At 37.9% G+C, this 16,438-nt stretch overlaps 2 protein-coding genes across 8 annotated transcripts in view; one reads left to right on the top strand and one right to left on the bottom strand.

The window, feature by feature from the left end:
* Positions 1–766: 766 nt before the first annotated feature.
* Positions 767–11,927, bottom strand: trim35-13 (tripartite motif containing 35-13). 4 transcript variants are annotated; one of them, XM_049476070.1, is made up of 7 exons: positions 11,781–11,927; positions 8,571–9,123; positions 3,197–3,292; positions 2,889–3,119; positions 2,690–2,712; positions 2,459–2,577; positions 767–1,531 (listed from the first exon to the last, which is right to left on the bottom strand). In XM_049476070.1, the coding sequence occupies exons 2-7, from the start codon at positions 8,904–8,906 to the stop codon at positions 993–995; spliced, it is 1,344 nt and encodes a 447-aa protein (XP_049332027.1). In that variant the 5' UTR covers positions 8,907–9,123; positions 11,781–11,927; the 3' UTR covers positions 767–992. The 4 variants fall into 4 exon arrangements, with proteins under 4 accessions (XP_049332027.1, XP_022523717.2, XP_022523716.2 ...); XM_022667996.2 differs by lacking the exon at positions 11,781–11,927 and adding an exon at positions 4,735–5,274 and having other exon boundaries at positions 8,571–8,684; XM_022667995.2 differs by lacking the exon at positions 11,781–11,927 and adding an exon at positions 4,735–5,271 and having other exon boundaries at positions 8,571–8,654.
* LOC103032456 (gastrula zinc finger protein XlCGF48.2) overlaps positions 11,101–16,438 on the top strand; it is a 9,661-nt gene continuing 4,323 nt past the window's right edge. The window contains exons 1-4 of one of the 4 annotated variants that reach the window (XM_007229038.3): positions 11,101–11,391; positions 12,288–12,607; positions 13,442–13,563; positions 13,660–13,738. In XM_007229038.3, the coding sequence (XP_007229100.3) occupies positions 11,180–11,391; positions 12,288–12,607; positions 13,442–13,563; positions 13,660–13,738 (733 nt within the window). In that variant the 5' untranslated portion in view covers positions 11,101–11,179. The remainder of the gene's footprint in view (positions 11,392–12,287; positions 12,608–13,441; positions 13,564–13,659; positions 13,739–16,438) is intronic. The other 3 variants (XM_049476068.1, XM_022667994.2, XM_007229040.4) reach the window with 3 other exon arrangements.

The raw sequence follows: 16,438 nt of genomic DNA, 5'->3' as shown, positions 1-16,438 counted from the left end.
AAATATATTTTATTTTACCTCAGTGTAGTGCTGTCAGGTGGCATTTACTAGTAATAGCGGTTAGCTGCCAATGCTAACAGTTGTCAGGAGAGAAATTTGTTTAGATTAACTCGTTTTACCTTTTGAGAAAAATGTTTTTGCTTTTTTGGAATTACAGTTTTATTTACTTAGCTTAACTTAACTTAACTTACTTACCCACCACCACTACCTAGTGGTGAGACCTGGTGAATTAGAATTTATTAACAATAACATTTTAATTTATAAACATTTTAATATTTTATTATAGACATTATGGCTTTAAGTAAAATGTGTTTTTTGGGGGCGTAGTGCACTATAGGTCTCTGCCTTAGCTTTTCTTCTTAATTGTTTTTTTTTTCCTCTTATATTATTTATACTTTTATACTTTAAGTAGATTTTTTAAAAACCAATACTTTTACACTTTTACTTTTACCAAGAGTAAAAAGTTGATACTTCAACTTTCACAGAAGTATTTTAAACCCTAGTATCTAACTTTGCTAGTAAGTAGTCAGTTATATTATACATTTTTTTTAATTCCTGTAAACTCGAAACACAAAAGCAAATAACGTGTTTATATTTATACTTTATATGTATAAACACACGTTTTGTTGTGCCATGGAAATAATGAAAATAAATTGGTCAAATATGGATTTGAACACTTTTTTATGGATTTGAACACTTAGAAATATCATGTAACAAATAGGACTTAAGATATGCATTATATTCATTTTGCAGAGTCTTCTTAAAATACTTTTTTTAGAAGCTTTATTTGTACACATTCTACATTAGCATTTTTTCAGTACACTTCAGAATTGTTCAGGTATTAAACAGTACTATTTGTTGACCTAATAATATAATTATTGGCAAATATATTTAAACTAATGTTACATTTCACACTAAATCACCCTCTGCTGCAAAGCCTGGAGTGAGGGGTCTGGGTCAGGGGGTCTCAATGTGGGTCACTCTGTGAAACATTAGTACCCCACAGTTATGGACAGGCTCTCTGGGAGCACTCTGAGTGGGTGCTCCTTGCAGGCGCTGCAGAAGTACGGCAGGGCCCGGGGGGTGATGATGTCTGTGAAAGTGAAGAGTGGCGTCCTCTCTCGCGGGTCGTAGAACGTGACCTTACACCTGTCCATGTCCAGCACCACCCTCACCACGTCCGGCTCTCTGCTCATGCTCAGCGGAGACCAGGGGGCGGAGCAGGCCTTGTACTCGCCGTTCCGCAGCCGAATGGTCCAGAATCCCTGCGCCGGGGTCAGGATGTTCTTGCCTTTCCTCTTGACGGACTCGCTGGCGACTCCAATCACCCAGTATGTGTTGTTTTTCACCTCCACGTCCCAGCTGTGTTTGCCCGAGCAGAAGCCCTCGTAACCCAGCATTTCAGCGCTGACGTCGAAGCGCTCTGGGTTGTCTGGCAGCTTGAAGGCCTGCGTGCTGCACTGCAGTAGCGTCAGGTCTTGCGACAGCTGGAAGCAACTTGCTGCAGTGTTTGGATCCAAAGTCACAGGAGCTGTTTGTATGAAAGCATTATAAATGTTACCAGACAGAACTGAACAACTCTAAAGTCACAAGTTCAACAGACAATTAGATTGCAGTTTCTGCAGAAACAGAGTCTGATTGCAGTGCTGATTTGGGTCTGGTTGCTAAGCGGTTGCTAAGGTGTCAGTGGTGGTTGCTATGGTGTTGCTAAGGTGTCTGTGGTGGTTGCTAAGGTGTTGCTATGGTATCTGTGGTGGTTGCTTTGGCGTTGATAAGATGTTGCTAAAGTGTTGCTAGGTGGTTGCTAAGGTGTTGTTGTGGTATCTGTGATGGTTGCTATGGTGGTGTTAAGTGGTTGCTGGGTGTTGCTAGGTGCTACGCAACGTGCAAATACATTGCTCGGCTATGGATGCTAGGTTGCTCTGGAGTAGTGGGGGTCCAAACTTTTGTTGCTACGTGGTTGCTAAGATGGCCGTGGTGGTTGTTATGGTGTTGCTAAGCTGTTTCTAGGTGGTTGCTATGGTGTTGCTGTGGTATCTGTGGTGGTTGCTATGGCATAGCCAAGTGGTACTATGTCATTGCTTGGTGGTTGAAATGGTGTTGCTATGGCATCTGTGGTGGTTGCTATTGTGTTGCTAAGTGGTTGTTAAGGTGTTGCCAGGCGCTGCGCAACGTGTAAATACATTGCTCGGCTATGGATGCTAGATTGCTCTGGAGGTGTGGGGTGTCCAAACTTTTGTTGCTAGGTGTTTGCTAAGGTGTTGCTATGGTATCTGTGGTGGGTGGTGTTGCTAAGTGGTTGCTGGATGGTTGCTAAGGTGTTGCTAGGTGCTACGCAACGTGCAAATACATTACTCGGCTATGGACGCTAGGTTGCTCTGGAGGTGTGGGGTGTCCAAACGTTTGACCGATAGCTGCTTTATCAAATAGGCAGAATATTGAGAACAGTTATACTTACTATACTGAATGATATTCTTCATCTTCTCCCAGACTTTGAATTTTAATGAGCCTAAGTGTTTGGCCACGTCAACCAGCGACCCTGATATCATTTCTGGACCCTGTGGTACGCGCCAGGTTCTGAAGGTAGTAAAGAAGTCAACAGAGTTGACTATTTAAAACATCTCTATCTTTGTTAAGATTTAAAGAAGAAGGTTTGGCCACTTGTTATGGATTTCAGTGATTTACATACCTCTTTATTGTATCCTTGTAATTCTGGAGAATAATAAAAATAGAATATTTTGCTGTAAGATTTTGTGACCCATAATAAATCTGAATATTGATGTTTGAAAAGATTTTAGCTACTTAGGGGTGTCTAAACTTATCTGTAAACAAATGGAACCTTTCATATTTTTATTTTTTAAAAGTATAAAAGTAAGACCAAATTTTACCTGGAGGAATGGGATATCCTGAGAGCTCATCTCTTTTTCGATGCCTCGGATGGTGTTGGTGATTAATGTAATTTCATTTTCCATATCATTTATCTTTCCCGTTATCGTCTGCTTCTTCTGAGTCTCCTCTTGCTTCAGTTCAGAGAGTCTGGCAGCCTCCTCGTCTAGCAGGAACTGGTGCAGAGCTTCAAATTCTTCTCTTATCTGCCTCTCTGTGTGCTCTGCCTGAATCTATAACAGAAATAAAATAGGGACTATCAAACATTGTGGTACTTTTTTAGATTATACTGATCCGACAGAAAGAATACCTTGATATGGTCTGCCGTTTGGTCGTATGTAAGTTTAACTTTCTTGAAGGCCTTCAACTTTTCTTGTAAGGGCTTTAGGGCGGACTTCAGTTCTGCCTGAAATAGAATGAAGTAGAAGAGAGGGCAAGACATCAAACATCCGCTAGTGAATTGGTGCAAGGGATTTCCAGACGAGTTTGAAAGTTTACAACATTTCTTAAACTACTTATTTTTCTTAAGGCAAACAAGGGTCAGCAGTGGGACATTTGGGGAAGTAAAGCATGTCTGTTGGGAATTTGTTATGTAGATAGATATGAGATATGTATGGAAGCTCATTCCTGCCACCTAAAAAAAAAATCCAGCACAGTTTTTGTATTGTTATTATTAAGTTTGTTAAGTAAACTGCTATCTCATTATAGTAAGTCATTATTTTGAGATAGTAAGTTATTTTTGAGATACTATCTCAATAGTGTGAGATAGTATGTCATTATTTTGAGACACTACTATTATTTTGAGATACTAGTAGACTGTACAGAGACAGAAGCAGGTGAGACAATAACGCAAAATAGATACTATTATTGAGGACTAGTTTAGACGTGGATTCACAAATCATGAAATACTGGTGCTTTTAGAGGAATCACAATATATTGAGTCAAAATATTGACTTGCTATCTCAAAATATAAAGGCATTATCTCACAATAATGATTTAGTATGTCAAAATAATGAGATTATCTCGAAATAACAACTTAGTATCTCAAAATATTGACTTGCCATCTCAAGATATTGAGACAGTATCTCAGAACAATAACTTAGTATCTCACAATAATGGCTTAGTATTTTAAAATATTGATAGTATCTCAGAATCATCAGATAGTATCTCAGCATAACAACTTAGAATCTCAAAATATTGGGAGAGTACCTCAAATTAATGACTATGTATCTCAAAATATTGAGATAGTATCTCAAAATAATGACTTGGTATCTCAACATATTGAAATAGTTTCTCAAAATAATGACTTAGTATTGAGATAGCAGTTTACTTAATAATGATAAAAGAATGTGCTGGATTATTTTATTTTATTTGTTTTAGGTGGTAAGAATGGGCTTCCATAGATATGGCAATGGACTTTTCTAGTAAAAAAAACTGTTCCCTTTCCCCTATGCCCCCAGCAGTGCCCTGACCAAAGCCATTAAGTCAGGTGCTGCAACTGGAATGAAGTGTGATGGACACTTGAGAAAGCACGGGGGAGTCTGGTTTCAGCCTTTTCAGGAGGCCCGCTGCCAGGGCCAATGAAAATATAGGGATATATTTAGTAGGTGACAAACTCAGCTTAAGACCCACAAATAACCCTGCCCCTGATCTACTGAAGAGTTGATGGTTTAGCAGGCATCCCCTTGAGTATGGTTTGTTAATGTTGAATTACTACTCATGACAGAGTGTGATGGAGGTCTTATGCAGACACATTTCCTCATTTCCGTTACTCATAAATCTCCCATATGAAATCCTCACATCTTCTTTACTTCTTATCTTCGTATCTTATCATCTACATTTACTTACCTTACAGTCCTGCGATGCCTCCTCCAAAGAATACAACCTGTGGCCCTTATGGCTGGCTGATGACTTGCAAGCAGCGCAAGTTGGCTGCAGGTCCTCCAGACAGAAAAGGGTCAGTGTCTCCCCGTGTTCCTTACATGCAAAAGGATTGTTCCTGCGCTGTTCCTTCAGAAAGCTCTCGCAGGTCTTCTCCAGAGTAGCGTTAACCATGAGCTCCCCGCCGGAGGACGGCTGAAGGCACAGCGGGCATTCACAGGTTCCTCCACCGCTCCAGCTGCTCTCTAGGCAGGGTTTACAGAACCTGTGCCTGCAGAACAGCACCACAGGCTGCTGAAAAATCTTCCCACAGATTGGGCAAGAAAGGTCATCTTCAGAGAGCCTGGTTGCCATTGCTCCTTTGAGCTTCAGCTGCACAGTGAGGTCCTATAGGGTTACTGTGCCCCACCCGCCTCCTCAGGGGTCTAACCTCTTTATGAATTACGCAAATGGAAGCTCCAGGAATCCAGGAATCATGTGACGTAGTGCTTTGTATGCTCATTACTGCTGAAGAAGGTGGGGGGGTCACAAAGTGAGTGTGGTGAACTACTGCATTTAAAAAAAAAAAATAGAATATCTTTGAAAAGTTACTTTGTCAGTAATTCAGTTCAAAATGTGAAACTCATATATTATATAGATGTATTAAACACACAGAGTGATCCATTTAAGCGTTCATTTATTTTATCGTTGATATATATGATGATTATGGCTTACAGCCAATGAAAACCCAAAAACCAGTGTCTCAGAAAGTTAGAATATTGTGTAAGACCAATTGGTACTTTTTTTTTGCAGTGTGGGCAGTGTGCCAAGTCCTGCTGGAAAATGAAATCCGCATCTCCATAAAAGTTGTCAGCAGCAGATGGAAGAATGAAGTGCTGTAAGATTTTGTGGGAAAACAAAACTGCACTGACTTTAGACTTGATAATAAAACACAGTGGATCAACACCAGCAGATGACATGTCTCTCCAAACCATCACTGATTGGTGGAAACTTCACACTAGACCTCAAGCAGTTCGGACTGTGTGTCTCTCCACTCTTCCTCCAGACTCTGCTCCCTTGATTTCCAAATTAAATGTGAAATTTATTGATGGTCAATAATGTTTTGAATAGTGGAGTGGTGTTATCTACTACACTATTCCACGATCCAAAATTTAGTCTGTAAAGTCAGTTCCAAGAACTTTCAATTCGAGTAGTTTTTGTCCAGGCCTTCATGAGTAGATTGATGTATGTTAAAAGCAGAGACAACACTGTGCTTTAAAAAGCATTTTGTGTGGTACTGACACTGACTGACATCTAGACACGGGAGCTGTGTCTAATAAAGTCTGCGCTCAGTATATCCTTTAGCTGCGGCTGGTCCAGAGTGTGCGTATATGGCAGTGCTGGATGATACTAATCGAGTTCAGTATTGTGATGTTTTGTGAATATTTTACTGCATGATGATATAAGATATGATGCTTAGGATAAAAATGGACGGTCAGTAAGTTTTGCATTTTATTTGGAGATCAAGGCACCAGAGTCTGGAGGGTCTGAAGAGTGGAGAGGTCTAGTATGAAGTTTCTACAATCAGTGATGGTTTATAGAGACATGTCTGTCATCTGCTGGTGTTGATCCACTGTGTTTTATTATCAAGTCTAAAGTCAGTGCAGTTTTGTTTTCCTGAAAAATCTTACAGCACTTCATGCTTCCCTCTGCTACTGACAACTTTTATGGAGATGTGGATTTCATTTTCCAGCAGGACAATAAACTGTTATCAACTGGTTTGAACTAGTTTTGTTCAACATACTTCTCTTTAAAAATTAAACCTAAAGAAAGATCTAGAGCAGTCAGCAAATGCAGTTGTGTTGCATAAGTGCACAAAATAGAAATATAAACCTGCCTGGCAACAGGAACATCACTCTCCCTGAGCATTACATCATGGGTATGATGCTCACTGTTTGGCAAATGTTGCTAAAAGTAGTCCTAATGCTAAAAATACTGAAGTGCAGTATAATGGTATATTGGAACTAGCTGCCATACACTATAGTAATATATTTTTTCAGTGTTGGGAAAACATATAAAGCCATGACAACCCAAAGAACCACAGTATTTAATTTTATAAAATACATTTGTGTTAAAATAGTTGAGCTGTATAGCATCAAAATAGTAAAACTGGCCAGAAAACATTTTTGCGTTGTACTTCTTTACTTTAGTTCTCTGGGGCTTTGATACTAATGACAATGGTTATTTCTTGTTTAAAAAGGCACTAAACACTAAACCATATTTCCATTAATAGCTGAAATGTGTTCCTTTAAAGTAATAAAATACACCAGACCTGCTTAAATTTTTTTATCAATATTTCCTAACCTTTAAAAACACTTTTTTGTGGTAATTTCCGCCTCTGCAGCGCCCTCTCAGGTTCAGCTGTGCTATAGGCGTAAATGACTGTACTTTGGTATGCAGACAAATCAGGTGCAGAACACTCTGAAGGGATGCTATAAACATGTTATAAACTTGTTTAGAATAATAAAAAAAAAAAACAGAATATAGATTTAATACTACCGATTCTTTTTTTTATTCTGCATGGAGGAACTATATTAAGAAAATATTATACCAAATACTCATGCACTTAACTTTATATATTTTGTTTTGGACAAATGTAGAATGTAGAAAATTATAAAAATAAAGAAAAAATGAGAACAAATTATGTGTGTTATGGGTATTGTATATATAATATGCGGTCACTGACACAAAAAAAAACTTCCGTAACAGAAAATTTACACGAAAAAGGGAAACAAATCTTAATGTTTATTTGTAAGTTAATTAAATATTTTATTTTGGAGCTTTTCTATTGGTACTTTTATTATGAAATGTAAACATAGTGTAAATAATAACTGCTAAATTTAAACTGTCACAAATGTCAAAAAGTTTAAAGGATACAAGGTTTTTGTCTTTATTAGCAATGATATAAAACCATTACAATTAACTCAAAGGATATTCTAATTGCTTAAATTATTAAATGGTTATTTACCATGTTAAAATTATTATTCTCTGTGGTAGAGAACATCTTGTATTTGGATCTTTAAAAAACATTTTAAAACAGTATAATTTGCCTTCAAATGTAATAAGTAAAAATAGCATGATTTATGGCTGTAATATACTATTATTATTATTTCTATTTTAACATGTATTAAAGGGATTTTAAAATCTGAAATGTACTTTCATGTTGTTATGTTGTATAGTATTATTTTCTTCAGCCTTACGTGTGGCATTGTTAAAATTCAAATTCATGAATTATGTCATTACATTTTTTTTTATTATTTAGAAAAAAATATATACAAATATATGTATTCAAATATTACTTTTTAAGTATTTTTCTTTAAAGCTCCATATAAACAACAACACTGAGAGCTAATTGCAGCGTCTCTAGTTCTATGTTCCCCTTCCTGTGATTGAAATGTAAATGACTCTGGATGAGAAGGTAATTGTTATACGTCTGTGTGAATGGGTTGAGTTTTAGCACACTGAAAACAAATGCAAATGTAGTTTTTATGTGGTGTGCAGTCAAGTATTTGCATAAGAATCATTAGACGGAACGACCCAAAACTGTTTTTGTTTTGCTTGCCTGATTTTGAGCTCAATTCTGGGAATGTTTTTGCACTCATATCTTTAATGTGCATGATTAATTTAGCATGAGAATGATGATTATAGTAAACCAGACAGTCTGCAGGCCACAGTGTGTGGATGTGACATAGACTACGCCTTTGATACGATGATTAACGTAATTAATCTGTCATGAGCAGCACAAAGATGGCGATTATTCCTACCTTGCAGTCGCCCAGTGCCTCTTTCAGCGGGTACACACTGTGATTCTCATGCCCTCCAGACTTGTGGCATGTTGTACAAATGGGATGCACATCTCCAATGCAGAACAGAGTCAGCTTCACTCCATGTTCCCTGCAGGTTCTCTGGAAAGGTGCTGGGCTCTGTTCTCTGCAGACTGGGCACTCTTGGCAGCCTTGGCTCTCCCAGTAATGGCTCAGGCAGAATTTGCAGAAGCTGGAGCCACACAGGACGCAGCAGAGAACCTGCGGGACGTTGAAAATCTCTCCACACACTATACAGAAAGGCTCATCTTCTGGGAGATCAGTCTGGTCCTCCATCGTTCTCCAGCTCTCCAGAGTCTTCTGGCTTTTCTGGTCTGGTGTAACATGTACTGGACTGTATGTCCTCAGTGCTCACATGCATGTTTTCCTCGTGCAGATAAAGTTACAGAAGTCCACCAGACAGGGGTCTGGCACATCTCTCTCATGAGCATGACCTCCAGACTAGTGTGCTATAAATCAGGAACCAGACCTGACGTCCATCGCTGTTGGTATTCTGGGGATAGACATAAACTGGGGTTATTTTCTTGTGAGCTAAGCAATGAAATGTTTAAATAATAATAGATAAACAGACAGACAGACAGACAGACACATAGATTTAGCATTTTAAAGGGTTTTACATATTTGTTTAGCATTACCTTCATCTCTCAATTTTTTTTGTTCAAATGATAATTGAATGTTCATTTGTTTTTATGGGTGTTCTCATAAAGAACATGCTTTTCTACTCTGCTCAGGATTAAAAGACCATTAGGATTGTTTTAAGCAGAGCTTCAGACAGTATTTTCTTATTTGATCTGTGTGGTGTTAAGCCTCTGAATTTGCATAAAAAACAGAAGTGCAGAAGTCATGGAATGAAATGGATGAGCTGGCTATTTTTCTGCTGAACAGGTAATCACTAAGCTTCAGTAAGGTTTTCTAACCATAGTTACATAATTTACCAAGTATAGACAGACATTTTGGACACTAAAACATATATATTCCATGATCAGCTACAGAGTAAGACTTGTCTTACTCACTGTATGTCAATCTGGCAACCCACGTGAGCTTTGTGTCTAAATAGGAGCATTTCAGTTCTCGCTTTCATTCAGGACTAAATAAACAACCTTATAATTACACTGATTTAGTCACATTTAGCATTTGGGTCTGAAATGTTTTATTTACTGCTGTTCTGCTGTTTTGAGCTAAACTGCAGTAGGAGAAATGGGTGGGTGTATGCAATTTCATGACATTACAAATATAATATAATGAAAGAGTAAAAACACTTTTTTGAAATGTAAACACTACATAAAACTGTCCTGTAAAAACTCTCCTGTAAATCAACCTTTCATCATGATTTTTTAAAAGATTATAAAGCTACACATCTGCATTTCTATGCACATTTTATATAACGTGAAGTAGAGTCTTTTACAGCTATATTTTTACTTTTTAATTTTTTGAGATTGTCACTTTCTTTTTCTTTTTTTTGTTTTAGTTTTTGTACTTTTTGGTATCATTCAAATCTGACTGTGTCAGAATTTAAGGGACAAATATGTCATGTTTTCTGCACTAACATACAAAATCAAACATTTTCTCATTTTATGAATATCATATTTTTGCATGACCAACGTTGTATGTAGCTTTTAACACATTTAACAAACAGGGTGGGGTATAAAGCTTTTAACACATTTAACAAATAGGGTGGGGACGGATGGGGGATGAATGGGGAGGGATGGGGGAAAATTGGGAGGGATGGGGATGGGTAGGGGATAGCAGACAAATACTTACAATTATAATGACATAGACAACATTCAAACCAAACAAAATCCAAATAATAAACAATGAAAAAATCTTACCTCACAATACTACCTCGAATACATGAAAATACATGTTTAAAAGCAAAACTCAAAACTTAAATGTGTGTGTGAGAGAGAGGGAAATATATTGTCAGACCCCCGACCTTGAGGGTTCTTGAATAATCTCTGCAGTGTGACTTCACACAGTTCCACTTGCTGCAGTCTGGAGAGGTGTAAACAAGTCCTTATCTGAACAATGACCATCTCAATAAAGACAAAGCTCACCCATGAGCAAAGCAAACACCACACAGACATGCCACATGCCTTAACTAACTAATAGTATAAGTATATATTAAAATATTAAATTACAAGTCATTTCTATTGATCTATACATTGTGAATATATGACATACTTTTTTATCATAATCAATCATTAAGAATGCAAATGTTTAGAGTGGGCTCCAGTTACTTCAAAATGATTTCTATTTTTTTTGTACTTTTTGGCATCAAATCTGAAGTTCTTCATACTCTATCAGAATTTAAAGGACCAATATGCATGATAATTTCTTTACTAACTACATACAATGATCAGGATGTGTCTTACGATATTAAGCAACATACTAAATTTAAGCACTGAAACCATTTGACTGCAGTGCTTCAACAGGAAATCTGTGTGTGTTTCAGCCCCTGACTCCACCCCCTGGCCATTACCCAGCCCTATTTCCATACCTGGGGTGGTCAGGTATGAAACACAATAGCAGGCAAACAGTGTGCTGCAGCCATGAAGGTGGGCAAGAAAGCTAGATTAGCAGAATTAGCAGCATTAAATGCTACCAAACCTAAAAAGCCACGACAAGCTTCTAAAATATTCTCTGACCAAAGACGGAGTAAAACACGGATAAATATCGGCAATGCATTTAATAGATGGAGACAGCTCAGATCCCAGAAGGAATACAAGACGGATGCGGATCTGGCTGATTTTCTCCTCAAAAGGTAAGCAGCGAGTTTCAGTTCAGGACAGCCAGACATCTCTCTCCATTGTTTTGAATTTGATAAGCAGTTTTACATTTAATTAGTACTTTTACTGCCCTTAAATCTACATTGGATGTTTGTACTTATAGCTTTTTAGCTCATGAGCTCATAGTTTAAATCAGTATTTTTCCAGTTACTGCAAACTAAACAAACTTACAAAGAGCAAAGTAAGAGCATTATGTAAGTGGAATTATCAAGTAAAATAATAAAAATAACCATTAGTAATGTACTAATCTGATCTTCTGCATGCAAATGGGAGAAAACCATTTAAAAATACACCATAGTTGCGTTTTAATCGGTGTTTTTATTGATATATCCCAAACGTCGAAAAATCCCATTTTCCTACTTACACAAGTTATATTTCCACAATGACTTTAAGGCAGAAAATGTGTTCCTTTAATGAAAAAAGAACCAACAAAAATGTTCCAAAATTACTTGGATGAACGCTAAGCTAACTAGCTAATATACTGTAAAAACTTTAGTTAGCTAGCTAAGCTAACTAGCTAACACACTGCAATAACAATAGCTACTTAGCTAAGCTAGCTAATTTACTATAATTAGCTATAGTTTAAGCTACTAAGCTAAGCTAACTAGCTTATACACGTTAATAATATTAGCCAGTTAGCTAAGATAACGCTAGCCTTTGGCCGGTAAACCGGGGGTCTTTAGGAGGTTTAGCAGCTCGGAGCGCTGATCGCTGCCGGACCCGGAAATAAACAGCAGCGGCGGCGGCAGCGGAAATTAAACTAAGCAGCGGCCGGGCGGCGAGCTCCGTCTCTGGGTTGATGTTTGAGCTCCGTACCCCCGCGATGATAAACCCGCTGTAAATCAGACTGTAACACCCCCGTCTCTCTCAGCGTTTCCCAGCCCCGGCCGCAGAAGGACATGGCCGCCAGCATCAGCATCAGCAGCGGCAGCAACCAGCCCTTCTCCTTCCAGACGCGCCTGAGCTCCGTGATGGAGGTGATGACCCGCGCGCTCGTGCAGCAGGTCTGCGAGATGGTGGACGGGGACCTGGCGCGTCTGCGGCTCGAGCTGGCGCGAGCCCTCAACGAGAAGGCGAGCATGAGAGCGAAGATGCAGGAGCTGGAGGGCGAGGTGAAGATCCTGCGCAGCGCGAGGGCTGGATCCCGCAGACTGACCAAGTCCCGCTCCGTCTGCGTGCAGACCCTGGAAGGTACATACCCTTTCTGCTCTGTCTGCATTATTTGCATGTTGATTTCTCTATGTTGCACTGTTTTTTGTGTACTGTCTGCTCTCTATCGTCTGCTCTGTCTGCATCGTCTACACTATCTGCACTGTCTCTAACGTCTGCACTGTCTGCTCTATCTGCACTGTCTCTAACGTCTGCTCTATCTGCACCGTCTGCTCTATCTGCACTGTCTCTATCGTCAGCTCTATCTGCACTGTCTCTAAAGTCTGCACCGTCTATCACTCTATCCTTACCTTGTATAGTTAGGTTTTGTTTTTTTATATAGCCTTATATATTTTCTATTCTTCTGTGTTTTGATTTGTCTGAGTATGTTTCTTATTGTATTGTGTTGTTGCTGCTGGATGCCTAAATTTCCTTCGGGATAACTAAAGTATCTATCTATCTATCTATCTATCTATCTATCTATCTATCTATCTATCTGCACCGTCTGTACCGTATCTATTGCCTGCACCGTCTGCTCTATCTGAACTGTCTCTATATTGTCTGCACCGTCTGCTCTATCTGCACTGTCTCTATCGTTTGCTCTATCTGCACCGTCTGCTCTATCTGCACTGTCTCTATCGTTTGCTCTATCTGCACCGTCTGCTCTATCTGCATTGTCTCTATCGCCAATTTTCAGCCTAACTCACAAGATAACACCTCACAGCTTATACAGGTGTGTGTGTGTTCCCAAAAAAGGTCCCCTGTGGTCTGAAATACTGTAAAAAAAAAAAAAAAAAAAAGGCTCATTTACAATTGAGAAATGGTCATTTCATTGATAGCAATACATTTAGTGTATTTATGTGTGTTTTTTTTAAGTGCTGGATGCGCCGTCAATCAATGGTATATTTGGGAAGGACTGGTGCTCCAGTCTGTGGGATGGAAAGGAGCCGACAGGAGAGAAGGAGGTTATAGAAGTGAAGTCTGCTGAATCTAATGAGGTGAGACATTTTCTACCATTACTGGAACTGTGTTCTCTCAAAAGTGCTAATCATTCATTAAAGAAAATAATGTTTTTCTGATTTATATCTTTGTAGACTTTGGATGACGATGATGATGATCGCAGTGAAATCAAGGAGGAAAATCCAGAAGAGGAAATTTGTCCCAGCAGTACAGGTAAGACAGCATTATTTTAATCATTGTATCATTCATTCAATTGATGTTCAATTGAGAATCAGAATTGGAAAATAAAAAAAATCTATAAATTATTTCATTTTTCGTTTTTGAATATAATACCAAAAATCAAATACTAGCAGGCTTCAAGTGGTCCAGCCGGCTAAGTGCTGCCACTATGATCAGGAGATCACAGATTTGAATCTTGTTCATGTAGCTTGCCATCAGCTACCAGAGCCCAGAGAGAGCACAAAATAACCAAGTCACTGCGCTTTCCTCTGAGTGTGCTGGATACGCGGCAATGCTGCATCAGCAGCAGATCAAAAAGAGGCAGAGTCTGACTTTACATGTATCGGAGGAGGCATGTGCTAGTCCTCACCCTTCTGGTGTTGGGGCATCATTGGTGATAGGATAATGAATGGGTTGGGTAACTGGCTGTGTGAATTGGGGAGAAAATGGGAAAAGAATTAAAACAAATTTATATGAAAAACAAAGTTCCACCTTAAATGCTTACTGCAGTAACACACTATGAAGGACGAAAAATATGGAGGATGAAAAATGAAATAAGTAAAAAAAAAAAAATAATGCACATATAAATGGATAAATAAATATACACATAAATAATTGCATATATATATATATATATATATATCTTTTATTATTTATTTTAATTTACTATTTTTTTTTTTTATTTACAAACGTAAATACGTAAAGTACTTTCAGGGGTCTGGATGGACAGATGGGAGGTTCTGACACAGCCTTATGGCCGGGGAGATTCACGCCGCCCGCAAGCGACCCGACCACCACCTCCGCCAAAACGCGGAGGGAGGACGGGCCGCCGGACGTGAAAGGCACGAATGCCGGAAAGATAGGGCCCACCAGGCTGTTGCAGCTTAAGCCCAGCCCCACTTTAGCCCTGTAATTGTTGCTCATGAGTGAAAAATTATCCTTTCTTTCCCTCCGTGCTCCGTTTTCAATATTTGATCAAAAATAAACTAATGAACAATTTAATTTTGTTTAAAAATATAAATTGCTTCCTCATATCAGTTTGATATACACCCTTGTTTTTCTAAAAAAAAAAAAATATATATATATATATATATATATATATATATATATATATATATATATATATATATATAAACACACTGTCAATAAATATACATTTTAAGTTTATTTTTATGTTCTCTTTTTTTTTTTTGCAACATTTTGTAACTTATCCATGAGAAATAAGACCATGTTTGTAACTGTGTTCTTTGGCAATTCTTATATTTAAAAAAGCAGCATTTTCCGCTCATGACCTGTTACAGGGCTGCTGTGATTACCATCAGTTATCTACATTTCTTACCTGCTGCTTATTAATGCTCAGTAGTTACAGTTAGATAATACAGTATCAAGATTTTGCCGCGGTGGCGTCCCGGTAGCCTATTCTTCGGCTCCCCCGCTGCGAGACAGTTCCCGTGTGTGGAGACCGTGTGTTACTTTGCGATAGAGCTTAGATTGGCCCCAAAAAATACAACCCACCGCGAACCTATGCGCGCTGTGCCCGAGCCTGACCCGACCCGACCCATAAACTGTCATTATGATCATCAAATAAAAAAAACAGAAAATACAAGTTATTTGTTTTTTGGTATTATATTCAAAAACGAAATTATTAATATATTTTTTTTAATTTTCTGATTTTGATTCTCAATAAAATATCAATTGAACGAATGATACACAGATTTAATTAAGTTTAATTAAATGATTTAATTTTTTATTCTTTGATTTAGAGTGGGATTGTTTGAATTCCAAAAATTACTGGGAATTGATGATTTTTTTTTTTTGTGCAGTTTACTAAGTGAAATATCACCAACAGTGCAACTGTTGTATGTTTATTTTAAAATTTACTTTTAGATATTTAGTATTTAAAAATACAGCATGCTTAGTTGGATGGTTTTGGTGTTACAAATAAATATTAACACTGTCACATTATTTTCAATTGAGTTTTTCATTAAATCAAATATTATATCATTTATATATTTCTCTTAAGCGTGTTGAGAAAAACATTTCAGATGTATTTCATATTTCAAGTCCTAGATGTACGTCATTCTCCCAGAAAAAAAAGCGGGTAGATTTACTGTATTATAATACCTCAGGGTAGTTTAACTGTATTATAATACCTCAGGGTAGTTTAACTGTATAATAATACCTCAGGGTAGTTTAACTGTATTATAATATCTCAGGGTAGTTTAACTGTATTATAATATCTCAGGGTAGTTTAACTGTATTATAATACCTCAGGGTAGTTTAACTGTATAATAATACCTCAGGGTAGTTTAACTGTATTATAATACCTCAGGGTAGTTTAACTGTATTATAATATCTCAGGGTAGTTTAACTGTATTATAATATCTCAGGGTAGTTTAACTGTATTATAATATCTCAGGGTAGTTTTACTGTATTATAATATCTCAGGGTAGTTTTACTGTATTATAATATCTCAGGGTAGTTGCTGCTAACTCCCTAGTTGCTGCGTATTATCTAGATTTCTAGCTCTGTACAAAGCGTTCTATCCTGTCTTTGATTCCCTGATTTCTGACCTTGTTATCGTTTACTCTTTAGCCTTATCCCTCTAGTCTGTTTGATTTACTATTACTATTACAGCACCAGCAAATGCTGGAAGGCCTCAACCAGAGTAACGGCGAGTTAGCTAACCAGCTA

The sequence above is a fragment of the Astyanax mexicanus genome, chromosome 3 (genome assembly GCF_023375975.1).
Source record: "Astyanax mexicanus isolate ESR-SI-001 chromosome 3, AstMex3_surface, whole genome shotgun sequence".
In the NCBI taxonomy this organism is placed as follows: domain Eukaryota; kingdom Metazoa; phylum Chordata; class Actinopteri; order Characiformes; family Acestrorhamphidae; genus Astyanax; species Astyanax mexicanus.
Note: the sequence above shows the minus strand (reverse complement) of the source record. Positions and strands in the feature narration are given on the sequence as shown.

Bases quoted from the DNA above. Each gene is read 5' to 3' on its own strand.
- trim35-13 (XM_022667996.2), bottom strand. From the start codon at position 5,121: ATGGCAACCAGGCTCTCTGAAGATGACCTTTCTTGCCCAATCTGTGGG. The intron at 3,120-3,196 runs GTATTCTTTCTG...TTTCTGTTATAG, and splicing joins AAACGGCAGACCATATCAAG to ATTCAGGCAGAGCACACAGA. The intron at 2,713-2,888 runs GTAAAATTTGGT...ATTATTCTCCAG, and splicing joins AGGATATCCCATTCCTCCAG to AATTACAAGGATACAATAAA.